We start from the raw sequence: 21,174 nt of genomic DNA, 5'->3' as shown, positions 1-21,174 counted from the left end.
ACGTAGAATTTTGGCTCACCGGACTCCACAGATAAGAGGGAACATTGACCGGGACCCCAATATTACAGCAATTACACTGGTGACTGATCAACTCCCAAGCCCCATTTTGAAAGTTCTGTCCTTTAAAGCCCTACATGGCTGGAGACCTGGGTATCTGAGGGTCTGTCTTCATCCATGTTGTGGCCTGGGAATCAAGGTAATGGGGAGTGGCCCACCTGACAGCCCCACCAGTCAAAGAAGCTCATCTGGTGAGCACACAACAGGGCCTTTTTGGTGGGGGTCCCACAATTATGGAACAACCTCCCCAGGGAGCTGTGCCTGCCTCTTCAGGAGGCAGCTGAAGGCAGTTTCATTGAGGACTGCGTTTGATTTAGTTTTTATTTATCGGCAGTTCTAATTGGGATTCTAAATCAAGGACTTTTATGTGTTTTTCAGAATTTCTGTTTTATTTACATAGTCATCTGCCTTGAATTCCCCAAGACAGACAGGCGGCTCATAAATGCGTTAAATAAATAAGCTACTGGGAGGAGGAGCAGAGAGCTGGATTGAGCATACGGATTTGCATGTATGTATCCCAGATAGACAAATGCATTATTCACAGATATAATCATCTGGCCCCGTGTTCACTAACTAACCATTGTTTGTATTGAAGGCCAGGTCCAAACCAGTTTCAGTGGTGTAGGTTGAGGATGCCACTTGCACAGACGCGGAGGTGGGGAACACGAGGATGTGGGTGCACGACGTGTCCTGCGGGGTGTTGAGCTGAGACGTCTGCATGTTTAAGGTGGTGCTGCGCCCAAAGACGGAGCCTGTTGATACAGAATCTTAAAAAGAGAGGAAAGAACAAGAGAGTTCCCCTCAAATTATCAGTAAGGCGGCTTTGCAGGGGGGAGAAACTCCCTTCAGGGAAGCGACGGGTGGCAGAAAGGGATTTTTTTCCCCCCCCATAAGTACCTGGCATGACGACAAAGGACCCCTGCGGTTCCATCGCCACCAAGCAGGCGCTGAGAATGCTGGGGGAATCGGCGGCAGATATCCCACACATCCGGCACATGTCCTTGAGCCTCTTGCTGAGGGACTGCAGGTTTCTGCGACTCAGCAAACAGCTCCAGTCTGGAGGGAAAACCGCAGAGGTTGTCTAGGACATTGTTTAATAACACGGAAACAGTCACTTCTGAGATGCCAACGGTAGGGACAGAAGGGACTTCTCCAAGTCTGCAGCCTACTCGGGGGAGGGGGGGGGGGAATGGCAGCTGTAACTCCTGTCTATTTACATGCAAAGGTCTGCACCATTCGCTGGCCCCTCAGCAAAGAAGGGCATCCCTGCTGGCCAGATTTAATATACTGCCATCGGCCATCTCCTCCGGAAGACGTCAACAAATTCCCTATCAACTTAGATGATGCCCCTGTAGTTTGGGAGCTACTGAATCGGTTTCTCACGTTTTATTAACATGTCCACTTTGCATTAAGTTCCAAGAAAATGTTTTGAATCCCCTTCTTTGTACATGGTGTGCCCTTCCTGACAAGAGTTAAGGTCCAGCGGTTACTTTCTGGTTACAACCCTCTTACAACCTCTAACGTTGCCTGTTTCCTTCAAGCTTGCAATTCAAACCAGGGAAGCGATTAACTGATGTATTTCGTTTAAGCCTTGCTTTGTCCCTTCACTGTATGTTTAAACTTTTAATGTGCCTTTATCTTTGATATGCCAATAAAGGCTGTCTGTCTGTCTGTCACTGGATCTTACCTTATACAGCTACATTCCCCCTCCCTTTCTTTACTCTGTAATCTGCCTTGAGCTACAGTGGGAAAAGCAGGCTACAAATAAGCTAAATTAAAATAAATAATAGGCTTCTAAGCTTGCTAGATAGTCCATGCTTAGTTATTTCACTTTTCTATTCTGTACAAAAAAAGAAAGAAAGACAGGCCTGTATAGTCTGACAGCTTTTTTTCATATTAAAAAATTAAAAATTAATTAAAAAAAACAACTCCACAATTCCTACTTTGTATCACTTCTGTTCTAGAACACCGCCACCTGCTTCTTGCAGGGATTCAGCAGGTCCTCTGTGTCTTCAGGAACCCCTCCCTTCTCTAGACACTGCCCCAGTGTGGCCAAGCAGCAGGAAGGGGCTTCTCCAGGGCTTTCTTTGTAGCAGGAACTCCTTTGCATATTAAGCCACACACCAGTTTGGTGTAGTGGTTAAATGTGTGGACTCTTATCTGGGAGAACCGGGTTTGATTCCCCACTCGCACCTGCTGAAATGGCCTTGGGTCAGCCATAGCTCTGGCAGAGGTTGTCCTTGAAAGGGCAGCTGCTGTGAGAGCCCTCTCAGCCCCACCCACCTCACAGGGTGTCTGTTGTGGGGGAGGAAGGTAAAGGAGATTGTGAGCCGCTTTGAGACTCTTCCGAGTGGAGGGCAGGATATAAATCCAGTATCATCATCTTCTTCTAAACTCACCAAGCAGGTAATACTAAAAGTAACTCAAGCACACAAAGGAGAACATCCTCCAATCCACACACACCCCACCCCCCCAAGATAGAATGGTGAACTACAAACATGCCCCTCCCTTTTATTGCATTGAATCCACTCACACTCACATCCTTATTTTATGGTGGATTATAATCCCAAACCAATCTGAAAGCTAGTCTTAACAAAAAGTGGGACGGAAAGCATTCTGACTCATCAGGGGTCACGCTTCTCCCAAATCGCTAGTTCTCCGTGAGCGACAAGCAAAACAAAATCTTTCACGACATGTTTCCGCGTTACCTTTCAGTTCTCCGTGGCCTATTCTGCCAAGCCGGCCTATGACGACTCTCCATGGCAACGAGCTCATCTGCACCAGCCCCAAGCACCACTCCCAGAGCTTCTGGAGGCCCAGTCTGCGAGCAGACCCTTTTTTCCTACGAGCCCTAAAGGGAAACACGACTCATCAGCCAATGAAACTGAGCGCGCAGATGGATTGTTTTTCAGGCTGCACCGACGGATCGCTTCAGCACTAACTGGGCACACGGCCCAAAAGGCAGACGATGTAGCAGCCTCGCCTCCAACTACGCAGCACTAAGTCTGTTCAGGTGCTAGACAGGAAATTGCTCATGTACACCACAGTGAGTTGTGTATGAAAGAAATTGCAGTAAATTATTCCACTGCAATGGTCCGATGACTGAAGTCAACAGGGGGTTAAGCGCTGCATAGGTGGCAAAGAGGCCAGGCCCAAAGGTTAAGTTCATTACACGCTCTCCATTTACCTGTTTGGTACATCGATGTTGATGATACAGGTCTCCAGCAGCTCCCCGTATAGATCCGTACACGACGCAAGAAGCCACCTCTGATCATGAGATAGACAGTAGCCCACAAAAAGCACATTGTATTTCTGTCCGGCCTCTCCAAACGTTTCCCCCAGTTCGGTCTGTTTATCTTTGACGGGAGCCAGTATGAATGGAGGTGCGTATAGCTTAATGCACTCTGGTCTCTATAAAACACACACACACACACAAACCCGCAAGATTATCTGTCACGCTGGATATACTTTACATTCTGCTAGCTTGCTTTAAAAAACTAAATCTGCTCCCCGTGGCCCCCAATTCAAGATCTGCCTCTTTAATACTCACGTCGGGACTTTTCAGAGCCATCTCCATTGCTAAGCCTGGGCCAAATCCAGTTAGCGTTTTCACATTGGTTGATGTTGGGAGCGGCCTCCGGCACTGGGTAAAGGCTGAGAATGCCAGTGATTTTAGATGCTGGGTGTAGATCTGTCTGTCTTCATTCTTGACAGGTTGCAACAGATATTGACAAGGGACAAGCTAAGACAACCAGAGACAGAAATATTAGCTGAAATGTATTTAATACCAGGTGGTCACTGCTACTGCATCAGCTGGCCAATATTAGACTTGACTCCTGTGGAAGTCTTCATACCGAGGGGACAGACTATCAACAGCATTTCTCTCCTTCATATGTCCTTTTTGGATGTTACAGGAAATACACCCTGCATGCCAGAGCCAGTTCGGTGCAGTGGTGAAGTGTGCAGACTCTTATCTGGGAGAACCAGGTTTGATGCTCCACTCCTCCGTTTGCAACTGCTGGAACGGCCTTGGGTCAGCCATAGTTCTCACAACAGTTGTCCTTGAAAGGGCAGCTTCTGTTGTGAGAGTTCTCTCAGTCCCACCCACCTCACAGGGTGTCTGCGGTGCGGGAGGAAGATAAAGGCGATTGTGAGCCGCTTTGAGACTCTAGGATTTGGAGCGGAGGGCGGGATATAAATCCAATACCATCATCAATACCATCTATTTGTAAAGTGAATGTGTGTTGGCTCTTTCTGACAAAATCAGAAACCAGCATCTGGATGGATACGGGGCTTATATCATACATGTAGCTGGATGTGCCATGAGCGTAACATGAGAAACACTCAACCCACATCTAAAGAATAAAGTGTACGTGGATTGCACAAGCATTGTACAAACAGTGCTCACAAGCAGCCCAGAAAACAGGACACTGTGGCAAAGTGGCCTCCATAGACAAGGGAAGGGGGCTTTACTGCCACGGAGCACTCTCACCCCTCATTTCCCACACCCTTTGAACCTGGAAGCAGAGATGTTTCTCCAGGGATAGCTCGGCAAATGTCTGGTGCTCCTGCTCAGGGGGAGAATATTCCGCATGACTGGAAGTCAGAGAGGAACCTTCTGTAAATCAGCTTAGCTACTAGCCTGCACAGAGCTTCCAGCAGGGGACTCAAAACAGACTATTTTCTGACAACAAAAGCAGCAAATGTATTTGATTTTATGAAGAAGAAGACTGCAGATTTATACCCCGCCCTTCTCTCTGAATCAGAGACTCAGAGCAGCTTACAATCTCCTGTATCTTCTTCCCCCACAACAATCTCCTGTATCTTCTTCCCCCACAACAATCTCCTGTATCTTCTTCCCCCATAACAATCTCCTGTATCTTCTTCCCCCACAATCTCCTGTATCTTCTTCCCCCACAATCTCCTGTATCTTCTTCCCCCACAATCTTCCTGTATCTTCTTCCCCCTACCCTGTGAAGTAGGTGGGGCTGAGAGGGCTCTCCCAGAAGCTGCCCTTTCAAGGAAACTCCTGCAAGAGCTCTGGCTGACCCAAGGCCATTCCAGCAGCTGCAAGTGGAGGAGTGGGGAATCAAACCCGGTTCGCCCAGATAGGAGTCCACACACTTCACCACCACACCAAATTGAACCAAAAAACCTAATTGGATGAAACAATTTGAATATTACATAAAACCTCCACAGTCGCCCTAGAGCTTCCTGGCCTGGCTCTTTGGGCAGACCGAGGTGGGACGGGATCCTTTTGTAAATAAAACAAACTAGGCAGCAGGGCTTGCTCCCAAGTCCAGTTGTGAGAAAGCCAGGGCTGCTATACAAATATCTTGGTAAGAGGATGGCTGTGGCTGTGCGCCAGCTTACCTGCACAGAAACAATGTTCCTGATGTGAGAAGGGAGACTCTGCATCATTTCCAGAAAGCAACGGAGAAGGCCGAGAGTCCACACGTTGGAAGAGCTGTTCTCCTCTTTCTTCTCGTATGTGAAAGGGTCGACGATGTAGACCACAATGGCGGGTGGGTAGGTGACCGTGTGCGAGTCACCATTGGTGGGAATCCCCACTTTGTCCCGGTCCATCGTGCTGGAAGGAGATTGCAAGGAAGACAGTTGAGAGGCACAGAAAATCTTGTGTGTTCAGCAAACTGCAAGACCATGAGGGCTAGATTAAAGGAAGCTGACAAGCTTTCCACTGTTTCTCAGCTCCCAAATGAGACCATTCCTTTATGGGTCATATCCAAGAAGCTATCCATACAACCTGTCAAACTCCCAAGAGCAACCGAGACCTGCCCCACCAGTATGGAAACCCCAACTGACTTCTGACAGCCTTCTAAGATTTCTTTTTTAAAAACACTGGCACTAGCTTCTGGTGGCCAATGTAGAAAACTAAATCCTGGTTTGTTGCTGTGACCGTTCTGTCTCCCCTTTGTGGCCCCAGTCTTGAGCCCGTCTTCGGTGTGCAAATAACTGTTTCACCAGGGGTGTCGAACTCACTTGTTATGACAGCCAGATCTGACATAAATTAGACCTTGCCAGGCCAGGCCATGTTGGGCTGGGCCATGTGTGTACTCATTTAAGATTAGGTAGCAGAGATTGTGAGCTGCTCTGACATTCCTTCAGGTAGTGTAAGAAGGGGTATCAATCCAATCTCTTCTCCTTTTATTTTTGAATTTTAAAAGTGTCTCAAGTGCCATTTTCAAGGGTTTACGTTAAAAGGTGAACTATCCCTCCCCTCAGGTTCCTGGGCTGAACAAACAGCCAAAATATACCTTACTGACAGGATGGGACAGACAAAGTTTCTTCAGCAAAGTAGAAAACATGTTACCAGGGCTGCTCAGTCAGTGAAGGGACAGAAAGTGGGGGAAATCTAGCCTCTGAATGAGGGAAGTGGGTCTGCCACTGGTGTCTATCCATTAGAGAATATTCTTTAATGAGCTATAGTCTGGAAATTCCATTAAATAAATTATTCAAATCATAAAACTATTCCAAATTATCTTTAAATCATCTTTCTTTCCCTCACCCTGAATTAATCTTATTTGTTAATTTTTCATGTATCGCTATATTCTTTAATTGAGCACACCACTTATCCAAGGAAATCCCATTAGCATTCTTCCAGCACTGAGAAATAAGGACCCTAGCTGCAGCAAAAAGAAAGTTGGTAAGCGCTTTTTGTCTACACTGGGTGTTTTCATTGATAAATTGATAAATAAGTTGAGCGGGGCCAGTTCAATAGTAGGTTTTATTTGTTCCCAGGTTATTTTAACGATCTCTGCAAATATCGATTGCCAAAAATTTGCTGTAAGTGGAGTAAAACCACTGCATGTGAATAAACGTCTCCAGTTTACTGCAACCTCTCCAACAATTTTTACTATTTTCATTAAGTGGGCTAGCCTAACTGAAGCAACACACCACCTCTAAGACACCTTTAATGCATGCTCCTGAAAACCTCTTAAGTCGAAAGGAAAGTGCTGAAGTACTTGTTCCTAGTCCTTATCATTAAATTTAGTAACCCGTTCTATTTCCCAATTCTTGGGAAATGTGGCTACTATTCTGACTGTTTGCTTGCGCTTTGTTATCTCTCAATAAACTTGCCAGTTTTTCTGCTAAACCCCTGCCTTGCTCTCCATTCCATCCATGCACTGAAGCAGGGCTTTTTCGGTAGAAAAATCCCAGCAGGAACTCATTTGGGTATTAGGTTCCACCCCGATTTCACCATTGTTTCACACTGGGCTTTGTGGAAAAAGCCCAGCAAGAACTCATTTGCATATTAGGTCACACCCAATGTCCCCTCTAAGCTGTAGAGTCTTGTGAGCAAAAATTCTGCTTTGTGAGCTCCTGGAATTAAAGTTGTGAGAGCTACTAGCATTAAAGTTGTGAGCTCCTGCATAAATGATTATGCTCTGGGGTCATCCTTCCTGAGCTAAGACAAAAATGTGTGAGCTGGAGGCTAAACATCTGTGAGCTAGCTCACGCTCACTCAGCTTAAAGGGAACAATGGTCACATCCCCATATTAGGTTACACCAAACCAGCCGGAATTGTGTTCCAATGCGTTCCTGCTCAAAAGAAGCCCTGCACCGAAGCCATATCAACTTTGCCAAAAAGATCCTTAACACAGAGTGTGATGGTCTAAGTCTAGGTCTTTGGACATATTGACATAACCAAGTTTAAAAACTTAACTCAGCAACTCTGCAGCTAAGACAGGAGTGGGAAAAGCAGAGGAGAGGTTTCTCTCCTAAGTTTGGTTATTGTGTATAACTTTGAGTTCAGTTTGGGAAGCCAGCCTAGCTTATACATGCCTAGCTTATACATGAACAGATTCTAAAAAGTAATCAGCTGTGTTGTCTTTCTCATGGATTGTTACAGCTTTTAAAATATATTTGCATTTTCAAATTGCATCAAGTGCTAAAAAGACAAGCTAGATATTCCACTGACAAACAAAAAAAAAAAATCCCAAACCCCAAATCCTTTTCGTCCATTTTGAAAGCACAAAAAGTACAAACTCTAGAATAGCTCCACTGAAGAACAGATTTTAGAGTGTTTTAGGTCTGCTTAAGATGCAATCGGAGAAGACGTAAAACCAAGCTGGTGAGGAAGAACACGTTTTTCAGAAGCCTCTTTTCTGAACAGGTTCAACACTTATACATGGAGACCAAGCACTCAACAGTTGCTCCTACAGCTTTAAAGTATATGGGATGGAGAAAGTAGAGAAAGAAGTCCTTTTCTCCCTTTCTCACAATACAAGAACTCGTGGGCATTCAATGAAATTGCTGAGCAGTCGGGTTAAAACGGATAAAAGGAGGTACTTCTTCACCCAAAGGGTGATTAACATGTGGAATTCACTGCCACAGGAGGTGGTGGTGGCTACAAGCATAGCCAGCTTTAAGAGGGGATTAGATAAAAATATGGAGCAGAGGTTCATCAGTGGCTATTAGCCACAGTGTGTTTGTGTGTGTGTATAAAATTTGGCCACTGTGTGACACAGAGTGTTGGACTGGATGGGCCATTGGCCTGATCCAACATGGCTTTTCTTATGTTCTTATATTGTATTCCTTTGGTTAAAACAATGGAGAAAAGGCAGGCCACACCAAGGCAGATGAAGATGAAGAAACAAACTTGTGCAGAGGGAAATAGAATCTTAATTATACAACTCCTGTTATACAAATTACTATACAATAATTATGCAATTATTGTATAGTACCAATTTGTTCATCTTCATCTGGCTATAACAAAAATGCCTACTCCAGTGAGAGGGTGCTTTCAGAATAAGCTGTGTTAGTTGTTGCTCATCTCTACGGGCCCATATTAATGCCCAGCTCTTGGCTTCCAGGCATGTCCAACATGGCTGTCTTTGCCCTTTCTGTTAGCATTGTGAGGGCTGATTGCTAAAGCATGGGGAAAGCACTGATAGTTTCCAATGCATTTGGGTGGGGGAGACAGGATAAGCTTATACTAAATGAAATGCCGCAGGTTCCTCAAAACATAGCCTATCACCTCCAACTTGCAGGGGGAAGGGATGATGGCTCAGCGGTAGAGCATCTGCTTGGTAAGCAGAAGGTCCCAGGTTCAATCCCCAGCATCTCCAACTAAAAAGGGTCCAGGCCAAATAGATGTGAAAAATCTCAGCTTGCGACCCTGGAAAGCCGCTGTCAGTCTGAGTAGACAAAACTGACTTGGACAGACTCAGGGTCTGATTCAGTATAAGGCAGCTTCATATGTATTTTTGGCATTGGTAAAATCTTCAGGAAGAGGCAGATATCCCACACACACAGAATTACTGTGGTGTGAAATCTTTATTGTAGATTTTTTTAAAAAAATCCAATTGTTTATTTTAAGTAAACCGGCTTTTACTACTTCTAACTGTTCTCCTGCACAATACGATAGAAAATTGGTAAGACCACGGTATCCTGTAATTTGCTACCCGTTACAAAATGATTACTTACCTACCAATGAGTTATATCAGAAAATGATTTACTTTTAACCTGCTCTAGCTGCGATGCATTCTTGTACTTTGTCTTACGTTATGCGTACTGTATTTTCGTATCGCCTGTTTATTTGTAATTTTGGAAAAAATTAATAGGAACTTTAAATTAAAAAAAATAATAAAATAAAATTCAATCGCCAAAGGCACTTCTGGAACAAATCCGTGCTGGATTACCTCTCCGAAACCTCCAGGTGTGGCTGCACGGGGCCAGATGATCCTTCCCCAGCTGGCTGCTGCTGTGCCCCTGCCTGCCCGTTCTGGACTGCCGCAGGTTGTGTAGACAGGGAGGAAGTAGTAGTGTTGTTCATGCTGCCAAAGGGAGGGAACGAAGAAGGTTTGTTCGCCGATATCCCGCTGCTCATGCTGGAAGAGGAGGAGGAGGAGGAGGAAGTGGAAGAGGTGGTCAGGGTGGCGTTGCCTGTAGTGGCAGTGGGGGCCATGGCACTGGTCGAGTTCATTGTCACGGCACTGCTGCTAGCAGAGGAAGGGGCGGAGGAAGGGGTGGAGCTGCCCGCCATCTGAGTTTGGGAGGATGCAGAATGGTTTGTGGGAGCAACCAAGCTTGACTGAGAGAGCAACGAGTTGTCCAAAAGCTGCATGGCAAGATAAGGACCTGGAAACAAAAACGAGACAGGAAAAAATGGATTTAGGTGATATTATGAGACATGGTTTTTGTTTGTTCCCATCAGGGTGTCTTTGAACGGCCATACCCCATACCCATACCCAGCATTTCCCTGGAAGATGACTTAAGTTTTTTCTCTAAAATGTATAGCTACAGTAGAGAACTAGGCATCTTCACAGGGTCATTCTCAGTACAGCCCAATGGTGCCTCTGCAAACCAACTGCACACGCTAGAAGATGGCAATGCACACTGCACATCAATGCAGAGGTTGCCTAGCAAAACAACATGATGCAGAAACAGAATCCCACCATGCTGCAATCTCTTTGATGCCTTGGCACAGAACCAACCCCATTTAAAAAAAAATAATAATAATTCAGAACCGAGTTCTGGTCTCTGTTCAAGTTCAAGGCAACCTATCGATTGTAGGTTCCGATTTAATTCCATTTCACTGGGGAAGGGGAGCCACTGGGGACTAATTTTTGGAACAGGACTCAGGTCTGGTTTGATTCCCTGCTGGAAACTTTCCCAAGACATGAAGCATTGGAAAAAGTGCAGAAAAGGGCAACTGAAACGATTAAGGGGGTGGGACACCTTCCTTATGAAGAAAGGATAAAGAGACTAAAGCTCTTTAGCTTGGAAAAACAATGACCGAGGGGTGACGTGATAGACAGCCTTACAAGATTATGCATGGGATAGAGAAGGTAGAGAAAGAAGTACTTTTTTCGCTTTCTCACAATACATGAACTCATGAACACCCAATGCCATTAATGAGCAGTAAGCTTAGAACAGATAAAAGGAAGTACTTCTTCACCCAAAGAGTAATGAACACATGGAATTCACTGATGCAAGAAGTGGTGGTGGCTGCAAGCACAGACAGCTTCAACAGGGAACTGGGTACACATCTGGAGCAGAAGTCCATCAGTGGCTATTAGTCTGGGGCAGCGATAGTTTTATATTCTTGATGCTTGGGGAGTATCAGCGGGAGGGCCCTCTGGAGTTCTGGCACCACTGGTGGATCTCCTGATGGCCCTTGCATTTTGGCCACTAAGTGACACAGAGTGTTGGACTGAATGGGCCATTAGCATGATCCATTGTGGCTTTTCTTAGGTTCTTATGACGTTTGAAAGCCACTGAATGCAGGGAGACTGCTGGGCTATTCAAAACCTGATGAGCCAGTATCTCCCTACGGTTATTAATACTTATATTTATTTAGTAAAACTTGGGCACCGGCACAAAATAAATAAAAGGAAACATTTGGACACCAGTCGGCAATGTTACATCAACCACCCAGAGTTGCTACTCAAACACTGTGTCAAAGAGACAGGCCAAACCAAGTCAATGATTTGCCCTGCACTCGTCCTCTGCAAGTCCAAATATTGGGATACGTTTGCATTTTTACAATGCCAATGTTATTTGCGATTCAGCAACATTTTCAGCACTCATTTATTATCTCCCCCCCCCCCACGCAGTTAATATTTTATTATCTGCAATTAAATACCCTTCTGGGGAGGTGGGGGAAGGGTTTAGGAAAGGCAACGAACTGTACCCAAATCGTATCTGCAGACTTGAGCATACAGCTTGAGCCTAGAGAATGCTTCGTTGTTGGCATGAGCTGCCTGAGAGAACCATTCCGCAACAGCCTTCTCGGAAAGCTTGTTTGAAGCAGTTGAACCAACTCTCATGATCCCATCAGGCAACAGTTTACAGATCGGGCGATGCTGGCCAAGTTTGCAGGACTGCAGAAAGGAAGAGGGGGGAAAATAGGAACTCAGCAATTTGTATAAATTGCTGGTGAGCCAGCTATTACGGTGCAAGTCAAGTCCAAAGTAGGCGATGATGCCGTTGAAATACACAACAAAAGACACATACTTCCCTCTATCCCCTTTTGATGTCATTTTGTTCCTGGACAATCAAGCTAGATGGCATACAAAAGCCAGTCAAGAGAGAAGCTGGCAGAACCCTCGTCTGGACTCAGTTCTGCAGCCGAGATTGCAGGGCTCTCTGCTTCTCCTGTTACAGCTATACAGTGATGCACCCAAACATAAATTTTCAAAGTTGCAAGGCAGAATCTTGCCATACCAATGACAGAGTACGTGTTGTTCTTATATATGATCATCGAGGTATTCCTATACTTTGCACCAGAGTTGTTCCGCAGCTGGCGCATGCTTTTAACACTGGAACCCAAACATCTCTGAAGCAGCAACGCTGCCATTTATTAAGACCTGTAGACTCAAAACTTTCTTGTGTATTAGCTCAGGAGTTCCAGTGGCAGTGTGCCTGTGTGCCCACACACATGTTGAATAAATTCAGTATGCATAAATTCACACGTTATGCAAGCTGCTTCTTCTATCAGCATAATAAATCCTTGAGCACAATCTAATGGAAAGGGCTGTTTTGCCCAGACCAAGGGTGGCTAAACTGCAGCTTGGGAGCCACATGTGGCTTTTTCACACGTATTGTATGGCTCTCAAAGCCCCCACCGTCCCGTTGGCTGGCTTGGAGAAGGCATTTCTCTCTCTAAATCACTTCTCCAAGCCAAGCCAGACAGTAGTTTGGAGAATGCATTTAAAGCTTCTTTCTTTCCATCTCTCCTCTCCTCTCCCTCCATCTATTTGTTTGCCTGCCTGCCTTCCTTCCTTCTGACATTCAGGCCTCAGATTCAGCGGGAGCTCACAGGAGCACAGTTCTGAACCTTTCTGAGAGTTCTACCTCCTCCTTCTGAGAGTTCCACCTCTTGTCCACTGAACAGAATGTGCAGCTGCAGAACAATCCCGGGATGAGCTCCACCACCTCTTTTTCTACAAAATGACCACTGCTGACATTTATTTCATGTGGCTCTTACCTTAAGCAAGTTTGGCCACCTCTGACCCACACCATTAAAACACAAGAGGTACTGGGGCTAAATTCAGCTCACTGATCTGCAGTGGCTGGCCAGAGTGGGAATGTGGGGAACAAGAAGTGGCAGGTACCGATTCCATTTATGGAGTGCTTTTTTGTCCTGTTTTCCCAACAAGAGTGGCATTATATGGCTCTCTCCGCCTCCGTTTTATCCTCATGACAAGCCTATGAGGTGGGATGAGCTGTCTGTTTTCATGGCAAACGGACAGCTGAACCTGGGCTTCCCTTGCCTCAGTTTAATCACTTTGTCATATGACTGGTTAACACAGCTCTTGTGTGGTGGTGGTGGGAGCTGAGGAAACCTTGGTGGTGGAGGACAGTAGGGCAGAATCCCTCACCGCCTGAATTCAGAGAGTTCAAACACCTGGGAAATATCTTTTAATATTTTAAGCGTTGAACACAGGGGAGGAGAGAACGATGCTGTCTAGCCCAGGCATCACTGGAGGGGGCGGGAGGTAAAGGTTCAGCAATCTAAGATTCCGAGGTCTGTAGCCTTCAGAAAAAGAGGGCAGTACTTAATTTAACCACTGGGTGGCAGCTATATGATAAAGGAACGACGACATAAATGAAAGCCTTGCTGAATGAGATGAACCCCTATCTATGCGAACCATCCATTTTAGTCGCTTTGTTGAGACAGAGATACGGCGGAGTTTAGATGCCACAGATGGAATTGCAAAGCTGACAAAGAAGAAGATGATGATATTGGATTTATATCCCGCCCTCCACTCCGAAGAGTCTCAGAGCGGCTCACAATCTCCTTTATCTTCCACCCCCACAACATGCACCCTGTGAGGTGGGTGGGGCTAAGAGGGCTCTCGCAGCAGCTGCCCTTTCAAGGACAACCTCTGCCAGAGCTATGGCTGACCCAAGGCCATTCCAGCAGCTGCAAGCGGAGGAGTGGGGAATCAAACCCGGTTCTTCCAGATAAGAGTCCGCACACTTAACCGCTACACCAAACTGGCTCTCCAATCACTATTCAGTGACTGGCACTCCAATCACAAAGCAATCACTATTCAGGGGGGGGGGGAGTAATCCTGTGCTCCTGGAACAATCTTCAGAGAGCCCCCCCACCCCTTTCTTTCAAACTCCTCACCTCATATATTGCTGTCAGATCCCGAAAGAAGGTTTTTGCTCCGTTCAGCAGAGCTTCGTTCTCAGGACACACCACAACATAAGCAATATCTCTCTGAGATCCGTAGGGTTCCAACATCAGCCTCTCCCAATATGGTAAGGCAAACGGGGACAGCACCAGGAAGTCGTAATCGTGCCCCAACAGAAACGTCGGAATGGGCAGTGGTTCTGGAGACTCATCAGTTCCTGGACAAGAAAGGAGTGTTTTTTTCCATGTGTCAGAAGAGAAGCAGAATGCTACTGTGCAAACTCTTCCGGGCATAAGGGGAACTATTGTCAAGCACTACATTCCGGATACTATTAAGAGCAATTCAGTGACTCTAAAGGCCACGCCTTTGAACAGAGAATGTCAGTACCGACAAAGATACAGGCACCATCTACCCATTCTCTCCTAGCTGTCTTGTTACTATTCTAATTTTTGGAAAGAAAGTTTAAGCATTACCGAAATCAAAGTAACGTATATGCAAATCTACGTAATTTAACACGATGCTAAAGCGGGGAGTCTTAATTGCACTGAATATCTTCCACTTGAACATTTTCAACACAATACCAGGGATTCCACGGGGCTCCGTTTCCCTGAAAACCTCCCCACGTTCACTTTTACTGCCCAGGTTGCTGGTATTTGTGGCCCTTCTCGGTTGCTGCTCTAGTGGCATTCCTCCTCCCACCTGGAATTGTCTCTTCTTGTTCCCAGAGCAGTGATCCCAGGCAAGCAGGGACCAATTTATAACAGCACCACAAGCCATGTAGCCAACCAGATCTGGCAACATGGCAAAACCTCAAAGCTGACAGGGCAGAAAGCACAGTCTCTAATCCAAGTGGGTGTGACGAAGGGAGCTGTGTTGCATGCATTTCTGTGTATGCCTGCAGCCCGCAGGGCAACGAAAACAGCCATGATGGCTCTCTGCAGAAGCTCCCCTCCTGAATCTGAGCCCATCATCCCATGCCAGACAAAAAGGATGAAAACGGGACTTACCAGAACAAGGGACATATCTAGGAAAGGGGCCTTAGATGACTTCCTTTAACTCAGTTCCTTCCTCCACTTCCAGATTCATTGAAAGTATATCCTGCCATGGTACTCAAATCAGGCAAATTATGGCCATGGATAACTACTGTTGGTCCCCAAAGCAGAATCAGAAAACTATTTTGAAGCCAACTCATAGCTTGCCCAATTCAAATATTTCACCAAACTGGAAGAGAACCAGTGCCCACAAAGGAGGCCCTAGCAAATTCCTGTCAGTGAGAACTGAGCTGATACCATTGGATATACTGTACTGGGAAGAGAGGGCACAATTCTAAGCCTCCGGCCCCAACTCCTTAGTTTCTCCCCCCTGTTCCCAGCAGTCAGGGAAGATGTCACAATGGAGGTTCCATTGTGGAGGTTCCATTGGGGCTTCCAATGAAGCCCCAAAGGTGAAACAAATCGATTCCCCACAAGGCCGCAGTGCACCCACTGCACCAGAAATAAGTTCCATCTTCCCTTCTGCAAGATGGGACAGGCCCCTTCTGGCCGCACCCCCTTCATGATGTCATGATGCCCCATAGGTAGCAACTCCTGTTCTTCCCATTTAGGAAGAGGGAGGTGGCGGCTATCATCCACTTCTGCTACCACCAGTGGCAGCCGCTCTCTTGCCTGCCCTCCCGAGTTCCTCTTTGCTGCCTGAGGTAGATGTTGGCTGCAACTCCTTACAGCCACCAACCTCCTCCTGAGCAGACAAGACTGTGGTGGCAACCAAGAGAGGTTAGGCAGATTGCTGGTGGAAATAGGCAGCTAGTCAACTGAAGCGCCAAGGAAAGGATGGGGGCCCAAAAGGTGGCCAAGTGAGCAACAAGCACAACTGGAGGCCGCTGCCTGCCCTGCAGACTGGGGGAGGGAGGGGTTGTAAGGGAGGAGGAAATGTAGTGCAATCAGTAGGGTGGGGACAGCCATAGAGCATTTGGTGAGCTTTTCCCACCCACCCACACATACCTGTAAGTGGGCCTGTGTTACAGCTACTTCCCAAAAGATTAATCTTTTGTATGCGTTAAATTCTTATCATCTGTCAACTAGTTTAAAACGAAGGGTGAAAACGAAGCCTGGCTATATGGATCCATAGCAAAACCCAAAAAAAAACAAAAGCCACGGGTTAACGGGAGACGCAATGTACTGCTTCATGGGCAACGTTTACCGTAAGAGCCTCGGCCAGCCATTTTGTGAAACTGCTGCCACGTCAGAGGGCCCTGCACGCCCCAAGAGCGGACAGTCCGTTTTTTCTGAATTGCATCCTGAAGGACGGGCTGGAGCGACAGCAGCATGCGCAGGATGTCCTGTGAACACTGCATGCTCACATCTACAACTGAAATTGCCACAGTTAATTCAAAGAAGTCACAAAGAAACATTCTGGTGATGGCTTATATGCTGGGCTACAATGAATTTCTCATTTCCAGCTCTTAAGCACCTGAAGTTCTGGGGTACCAAGAGAATAGCCTGCAGCAATTTAAAAACACACCTACTTTAAAAAAAAATTCTGTGCTGATTTTAAGACACTGAAATTCGGTTCTGCAAGACAAGGTGTGTTATGCTGCAAAGCAAAGATGAACTCTGTGTGCAAGATGGGGCATTCTGACCTGGCTCTGTAGCAACAGTTCACACTCCAGCTCTTCTTTTTGGAGCTCTGGGCATAAAACTCTCTGCTAGGTGGATAAAGTATTACATTCAGGCCACAAAGCGGACACTGGCTCACAAAAGCTTCTGCTACGATATATTGTAAGTCTTTAAGGTGCTGCAAGACTCGGTTATTTAAGAGCCAGGCTACAGCCTTAATCAACTAAAAAGCTTTAAGTAATTAATCAGTAAGGCAACAGTTTTAAGAAGGTACTACACTTTGTGTAGGAGATCCCTTCACTTACACCAAGGCTTTGTACAATGCATAATTTAAATTAAAAATGATAAATGAGTAACAAGGTAGCTTAAAAATACTTGAGTCTGTTGGACAGCTTTTCTAAAAATATTTAAATCTGTTGAATAATCCAATTTGGGGGGGGGGGGAGGAGCATAAACCTTATTTATAGTATTTCTTTTCTTTTCCCCTCCAAGTTTGGAAATTCAGTATTCAGGGTAACAGTCAAAACATGCTATCCCCGCGCCCCAATATTTTATAATAAATGGGTTTCTTTATCCCTTTCATTTGTAACTGTATATTCTATAAGTGTCCATAAGCATCCCACAGAATTTAATGGGTTTATTTTGCATAAATATATTGCTTTCTACGTTGTTTCAAACATGCCCAAATGCTTCACAACAACCCACAAAGAGAAAAAAACCGCAATACAGAGAACAACCAATTTTGAATTCAAAGCTCATCTTTAGACAGTGCAAACATAATAAATAGAGGCCTGAAGCAAACCCAGTTCACTCATTCCCTGCTTCTACCATCCCAGGAGTTCCTCCAAGCGTGCAAGATCTTGTTTCTGTACTCTCACCATTAAAAACTGTCCACAATACAGAGCTCCTCTTATCTTTCTGCAAAGGGTCCTTAACTGTCTTTAACTGCAACTGGATTTATGCCAACAAAAACATACATGGCCTCTGTCATTGGGAGAGCACAAATCGGGAAAATGTGGTTCAGTTCATAGTTTGTGGCCAACCCATGAACCAAACCAGGAAAGTTGTTGAACATATGAAGCTGCCTTCTACTGAATCAGACCCTTGGTCCATCAAAGTCAGTATTGCCTTCTCAGACTGGCAGCAGCTCTCCAGGGTCTCAAGCTGAGGTTTTTCACACCTATTTGCCTGGACCCTTTTTTGGAGATGCCAGGGATTGAACCTGGGACCTTCTGCTTCCCAAGCAGATGCTCTACCACTGAGCCACCGTCCCTCCGCAACTGAACCAGTTCACGGCCCTGCAAACCTAGTTGAAAGGGACTGCAGTCGCTTTAAACGGGGTTTGCAGAAAGCTCTTGGCCGCTCACCTGTTTTTCTGGATGTCTTCTGCAATCCCTTTAAACTTTAAAGAGACTGCACATGACATCCCAAAATAGCTGCTTGGAAGGGACAGCCTCCCAGACGCACAGTTGTTTTTCTGGATGTCTTCTTTAAAGTGGCAGGTGCCTCCCTGCCACACAGCTGTTTTTGCAGCTTTTGCAAGGAAAAGAAAACAGAGGTTTAAGGGTACTCGGAGACTTGAGAGTCCCTTTAAACCCCTGCATTGTGCTCCGTCAACAAACCACACGGACTGCTTTAAATTTCATGGAAGTTCATGATGGTTCTGTTCATGAACCAAGAACAGGGCAAAATTTGTGATGAATTTTGCTTTGTGGTTTGGTCTGTGCCCACCCCTAGCTATGAGTTTTCTTAAAGATTCCAACGTTTGGCTATTTCAGAGAAAATAACAAATTTGCTCACACAGGTGTATATGCAGGTTGTGTTTCTGTTTTGTTTTTTAAACTGTATTTATTTGTACCGATATTCTTATACCAACAAAGGCGAACGTGAACAAATTTGCTGATATTCAGGTATTATTAGGATAGCCAAGAGAAACCCATTCACCCCTGCCAACTGTGTTAAAATGGACAGATTACTTGGAAAGCCCCAGCGTTGGTTGGTTGTTGGCTTTCAACATGGCCAGAGATTTAAAGCAGCCTCAGCGAAAGCAGCCGCAAACGTTTCACAACAAACCAAAAACACCTACCGTTGCGCTTGGCCCAGTGATGCAAGCAAGTGCTTTTAACAAGCGCTTCATCCACTTTCCCTCCGGACATGTTGTCCATGAACTGGCGCCCGTGTTCCAACGCAAGGTAGCAGTCGTTGTAACAATCCCGCTCCTCGACACGTACCAGGTTGCTGATGGCACCAGCCTTGGGCAAAGGGTCTTGATCCGCTGCCCCAAACGGTGAAAACAAGTTAGTGCACTGATCTTGCAGCAAGAGGATCAGCTCATCCGGGTGCCGGTCAGGCTCCTTCGGCCCTGTGCTGTGTTCGGCCGAACTGGCTCGGAGAGCCTCAAAGCGCTTCTCTGCTTCTTTGCCGCATTCCGTATTGCGGCCCAGGATGTCCAGCTCGTCCTCGAGGAAGAGCCCGGAGCTGTTGCCAAACTTCCTGTTCATAACGGCGCTGAAACCGCAGGCGCATCGATACTGAGCCTCCTGGGTGGGATCTGGAATGTAAACGCCGACGTCAGCACCTTTGATGTTCATGTTGCAGACACAGACGCAACAGCTGTCAAAATTGCAGTCCTTGAAGAGATTCATCACCGACTCTGAGAGGATGAGGTTCACGTAGAGGCTGTGGGCCTCGGGGATAGAGGGAACAGTGGCGGGTTCGACGGAATTTAGCGGTCTGCACGTCGACGGCGTTGAGGCTGGTGAATACAAGTCCGAGTTCTCGTACTTGACTGACCCTTGAGCGCTGGCTGGCCCACCAGCCCCACGGGGAGTTCGAGGCGTCCTTGGGGTCCGAGGAGTTGGGAAACGAGGGGTGGAAGGTGAAGGGAGAATTCCCGGCCCACTGTTACTGGGCGGGGCACTGTTTGGTGGCATTCCAAAGGGAGTATGAGTTTGTGGAGTGTAAGCAGGGCCATACTCTTGATCGAAGGTACTTCCATCGCTTTGGGAGAGGGCGAGAAAAAGAGGGAGATGTGTATTAAAACCTTGTATATTGTAGAATATTGTGAAAAGACAAATAACTTATGATTAATGCAAGGCATGCAGACCAGACTAGAGTGCAAGCAAAGTAACTGACTATCCCCAAATTACAGAGACACTCATGCTAACAGGTCATTAAAACAGACTGTATATTACAGGTATCCCTGACGTCATCAATCTAATGCACTTTAAAAAGTATTGTTAAGAGCTCAAAACCCCTCAATGATTTACGGGTGGGGGGGGGGGAGTATGTGGAGCTTGCTAATTTATCTTTAGCTTTGGCTGGGGATGTTTTAACTATTATTGCTGCCTTGAACCAAGAAGAAAAGCAGGATATAAAAGTTTAAATCAATATACGAAATAAATAAGAGAAGGGCATGGAATTGTCTACACATGCAATCCACATATTGAGCTGAATATCAAACACTGGGGAAACCAGCCGGGGCATCTGGATGCTTACGAGCATCCTGATGCATCAGACAGTTTTGGAAACAGAACGCTGGGCTAGATGACCCCCTGACCTGGTCCAGGCTGTAATGCCTTTTGGCATTACGGCAGGGAGGAGCTGCAGGCGTTTTCTCAAGGATCTTTCTATAAAGATTTTTCCTTTTTCCATAACAAGGTCCCCTTTTCCAGCACCACTTAAAAAACCAGGCGCAGTTACACAGCACAAACATTGCCATGGGCCCCAGGGTGAGAAAACAGCCACTTTGGAAGGTGGACTCTGTGGTGCTATACCCCACTGAAGCCCCTCCCCTTCTGAAACCCTGCCCTCCTCAGGCTCCACCCCCAAAATCGCCAAGGAATTTCCAAACCAGGAGCTGGCAACCTTAACCCCGTAGGATGCATTCAGGTGTCTCTCTCTCTCTAGACCCCTCAAACACATTTCTTTAATTTGAAGCACTTATTAGGGGCCGTTCTATCTTGCATTACTCAAGGTGGTTTTCAACGGAAAAAACAACTATTATAAAAAATAGTAGGCCCTCCCTGGTCCTCTGCTTGTGACAGATGGCCCCAAGTACTTTTGGGCAATGGTCCTGAATGACTGCTTTCTAGTCCCCACCAGTTGTTCCTGCAGACCTGCTCCCTTGTTTCAAAATTCACCCTCTTCCCTCCCCACTAGCAACAGGGAATCAGAGAGTCAATCAGATTGGGCCATGTGACAATGTCACTCAAGGCAAACACCTTTACCCTCGGCTTCCTTTGGCTTCAGCGAGGCCACACCAAGTAATTAAATCTGACTGCCGGTACGACAGCTAATAGGAAAAAGTCAGTTTCTGCTTTCGTAAAATGGCACTGAAGTGCCGAATGACTGGGTCAGCTGCAAACAACAGCTAGGGAAAGGGGCGCTTAACA

At 46.2% G+C, this 21,174-nt stretch overlaps 1 protein-coding gene across 3 annotated transcripts in view; it reads right to left on the bottom strand.

Moving 5' to 3' along the window:
• The window catches only part of MED13 (mediator complex subunit 13), a 157,171-nt gene that overhangs the window by 15,622 nt on the left and 120,375 nt on the right, over nt 1–21,174 (bottom strand). For 2 of the 3 annotated variants that reach the window (XM_060259550.1, XM_060259553.1), the window contains 11 exons: nt 18,867–19,780; nt 16,365–16,532; nt 14,159–14,382; nt 11,714–11,903; nt 9,720–10,158; nt 5,431–5,647; nt 3,608–3,799; nt 3,245–3,468; nt 2,766–2,908; nt 955–1,113; nt 636–824 (listed from right to left, as the gene is read on the bottom strand). In XM_060259550.1, the coding sequence (XP_060115533.1) occupies nt 636–824; nt 955–1,113; nt 2,766–2,908; nt 3,245–3,468; nt 3,608–3,799; nt 5,431–5,647; nt 9,720–10,158; nt 11,714–11,903; nt 14,159–14,382; nt 16,365–16,532; nt 18,867–19,780 (3,059 nt within the window). The remainder of the gene's footprint in view (nt 1–635; nt 825–954; nt 1,114–2,765; nt 2,909–3,244; nt 3,469–3,607; nt 3,800–5,430; nt 5,648–9,719; nt 10,159–11,713; nt 11,904–14,158; nt 14,383–16,364; nt 16,533–18,866; nt 19,781–21,174) is intronic. The other variant, XM_060259552.1, reaches the window with a different exon arrangement.

This window comes from Heteronotia binoei, chromosome 18 (assembly GCF_032191835.1).
Source record: "Heteronotia binoei isolate CCM8104 ecotype False Entrance Well chromosome 18, APGP_CSIRO_Hbin_v1, whole genome shotgun sequence".
In the NCBI taxonomy this organism is placed as follows: Eukaryota; Metazoa; Chordata; class Lepidosauria; order Squamata; family Gekkonidae; genus Heteronotia; species Heteronotia binoei.
The sequence above is the reverse complement of the archived record's forward strand: the minus strand, read 5'-3'. Positions and strand labels throughout refer to the sequence as shown.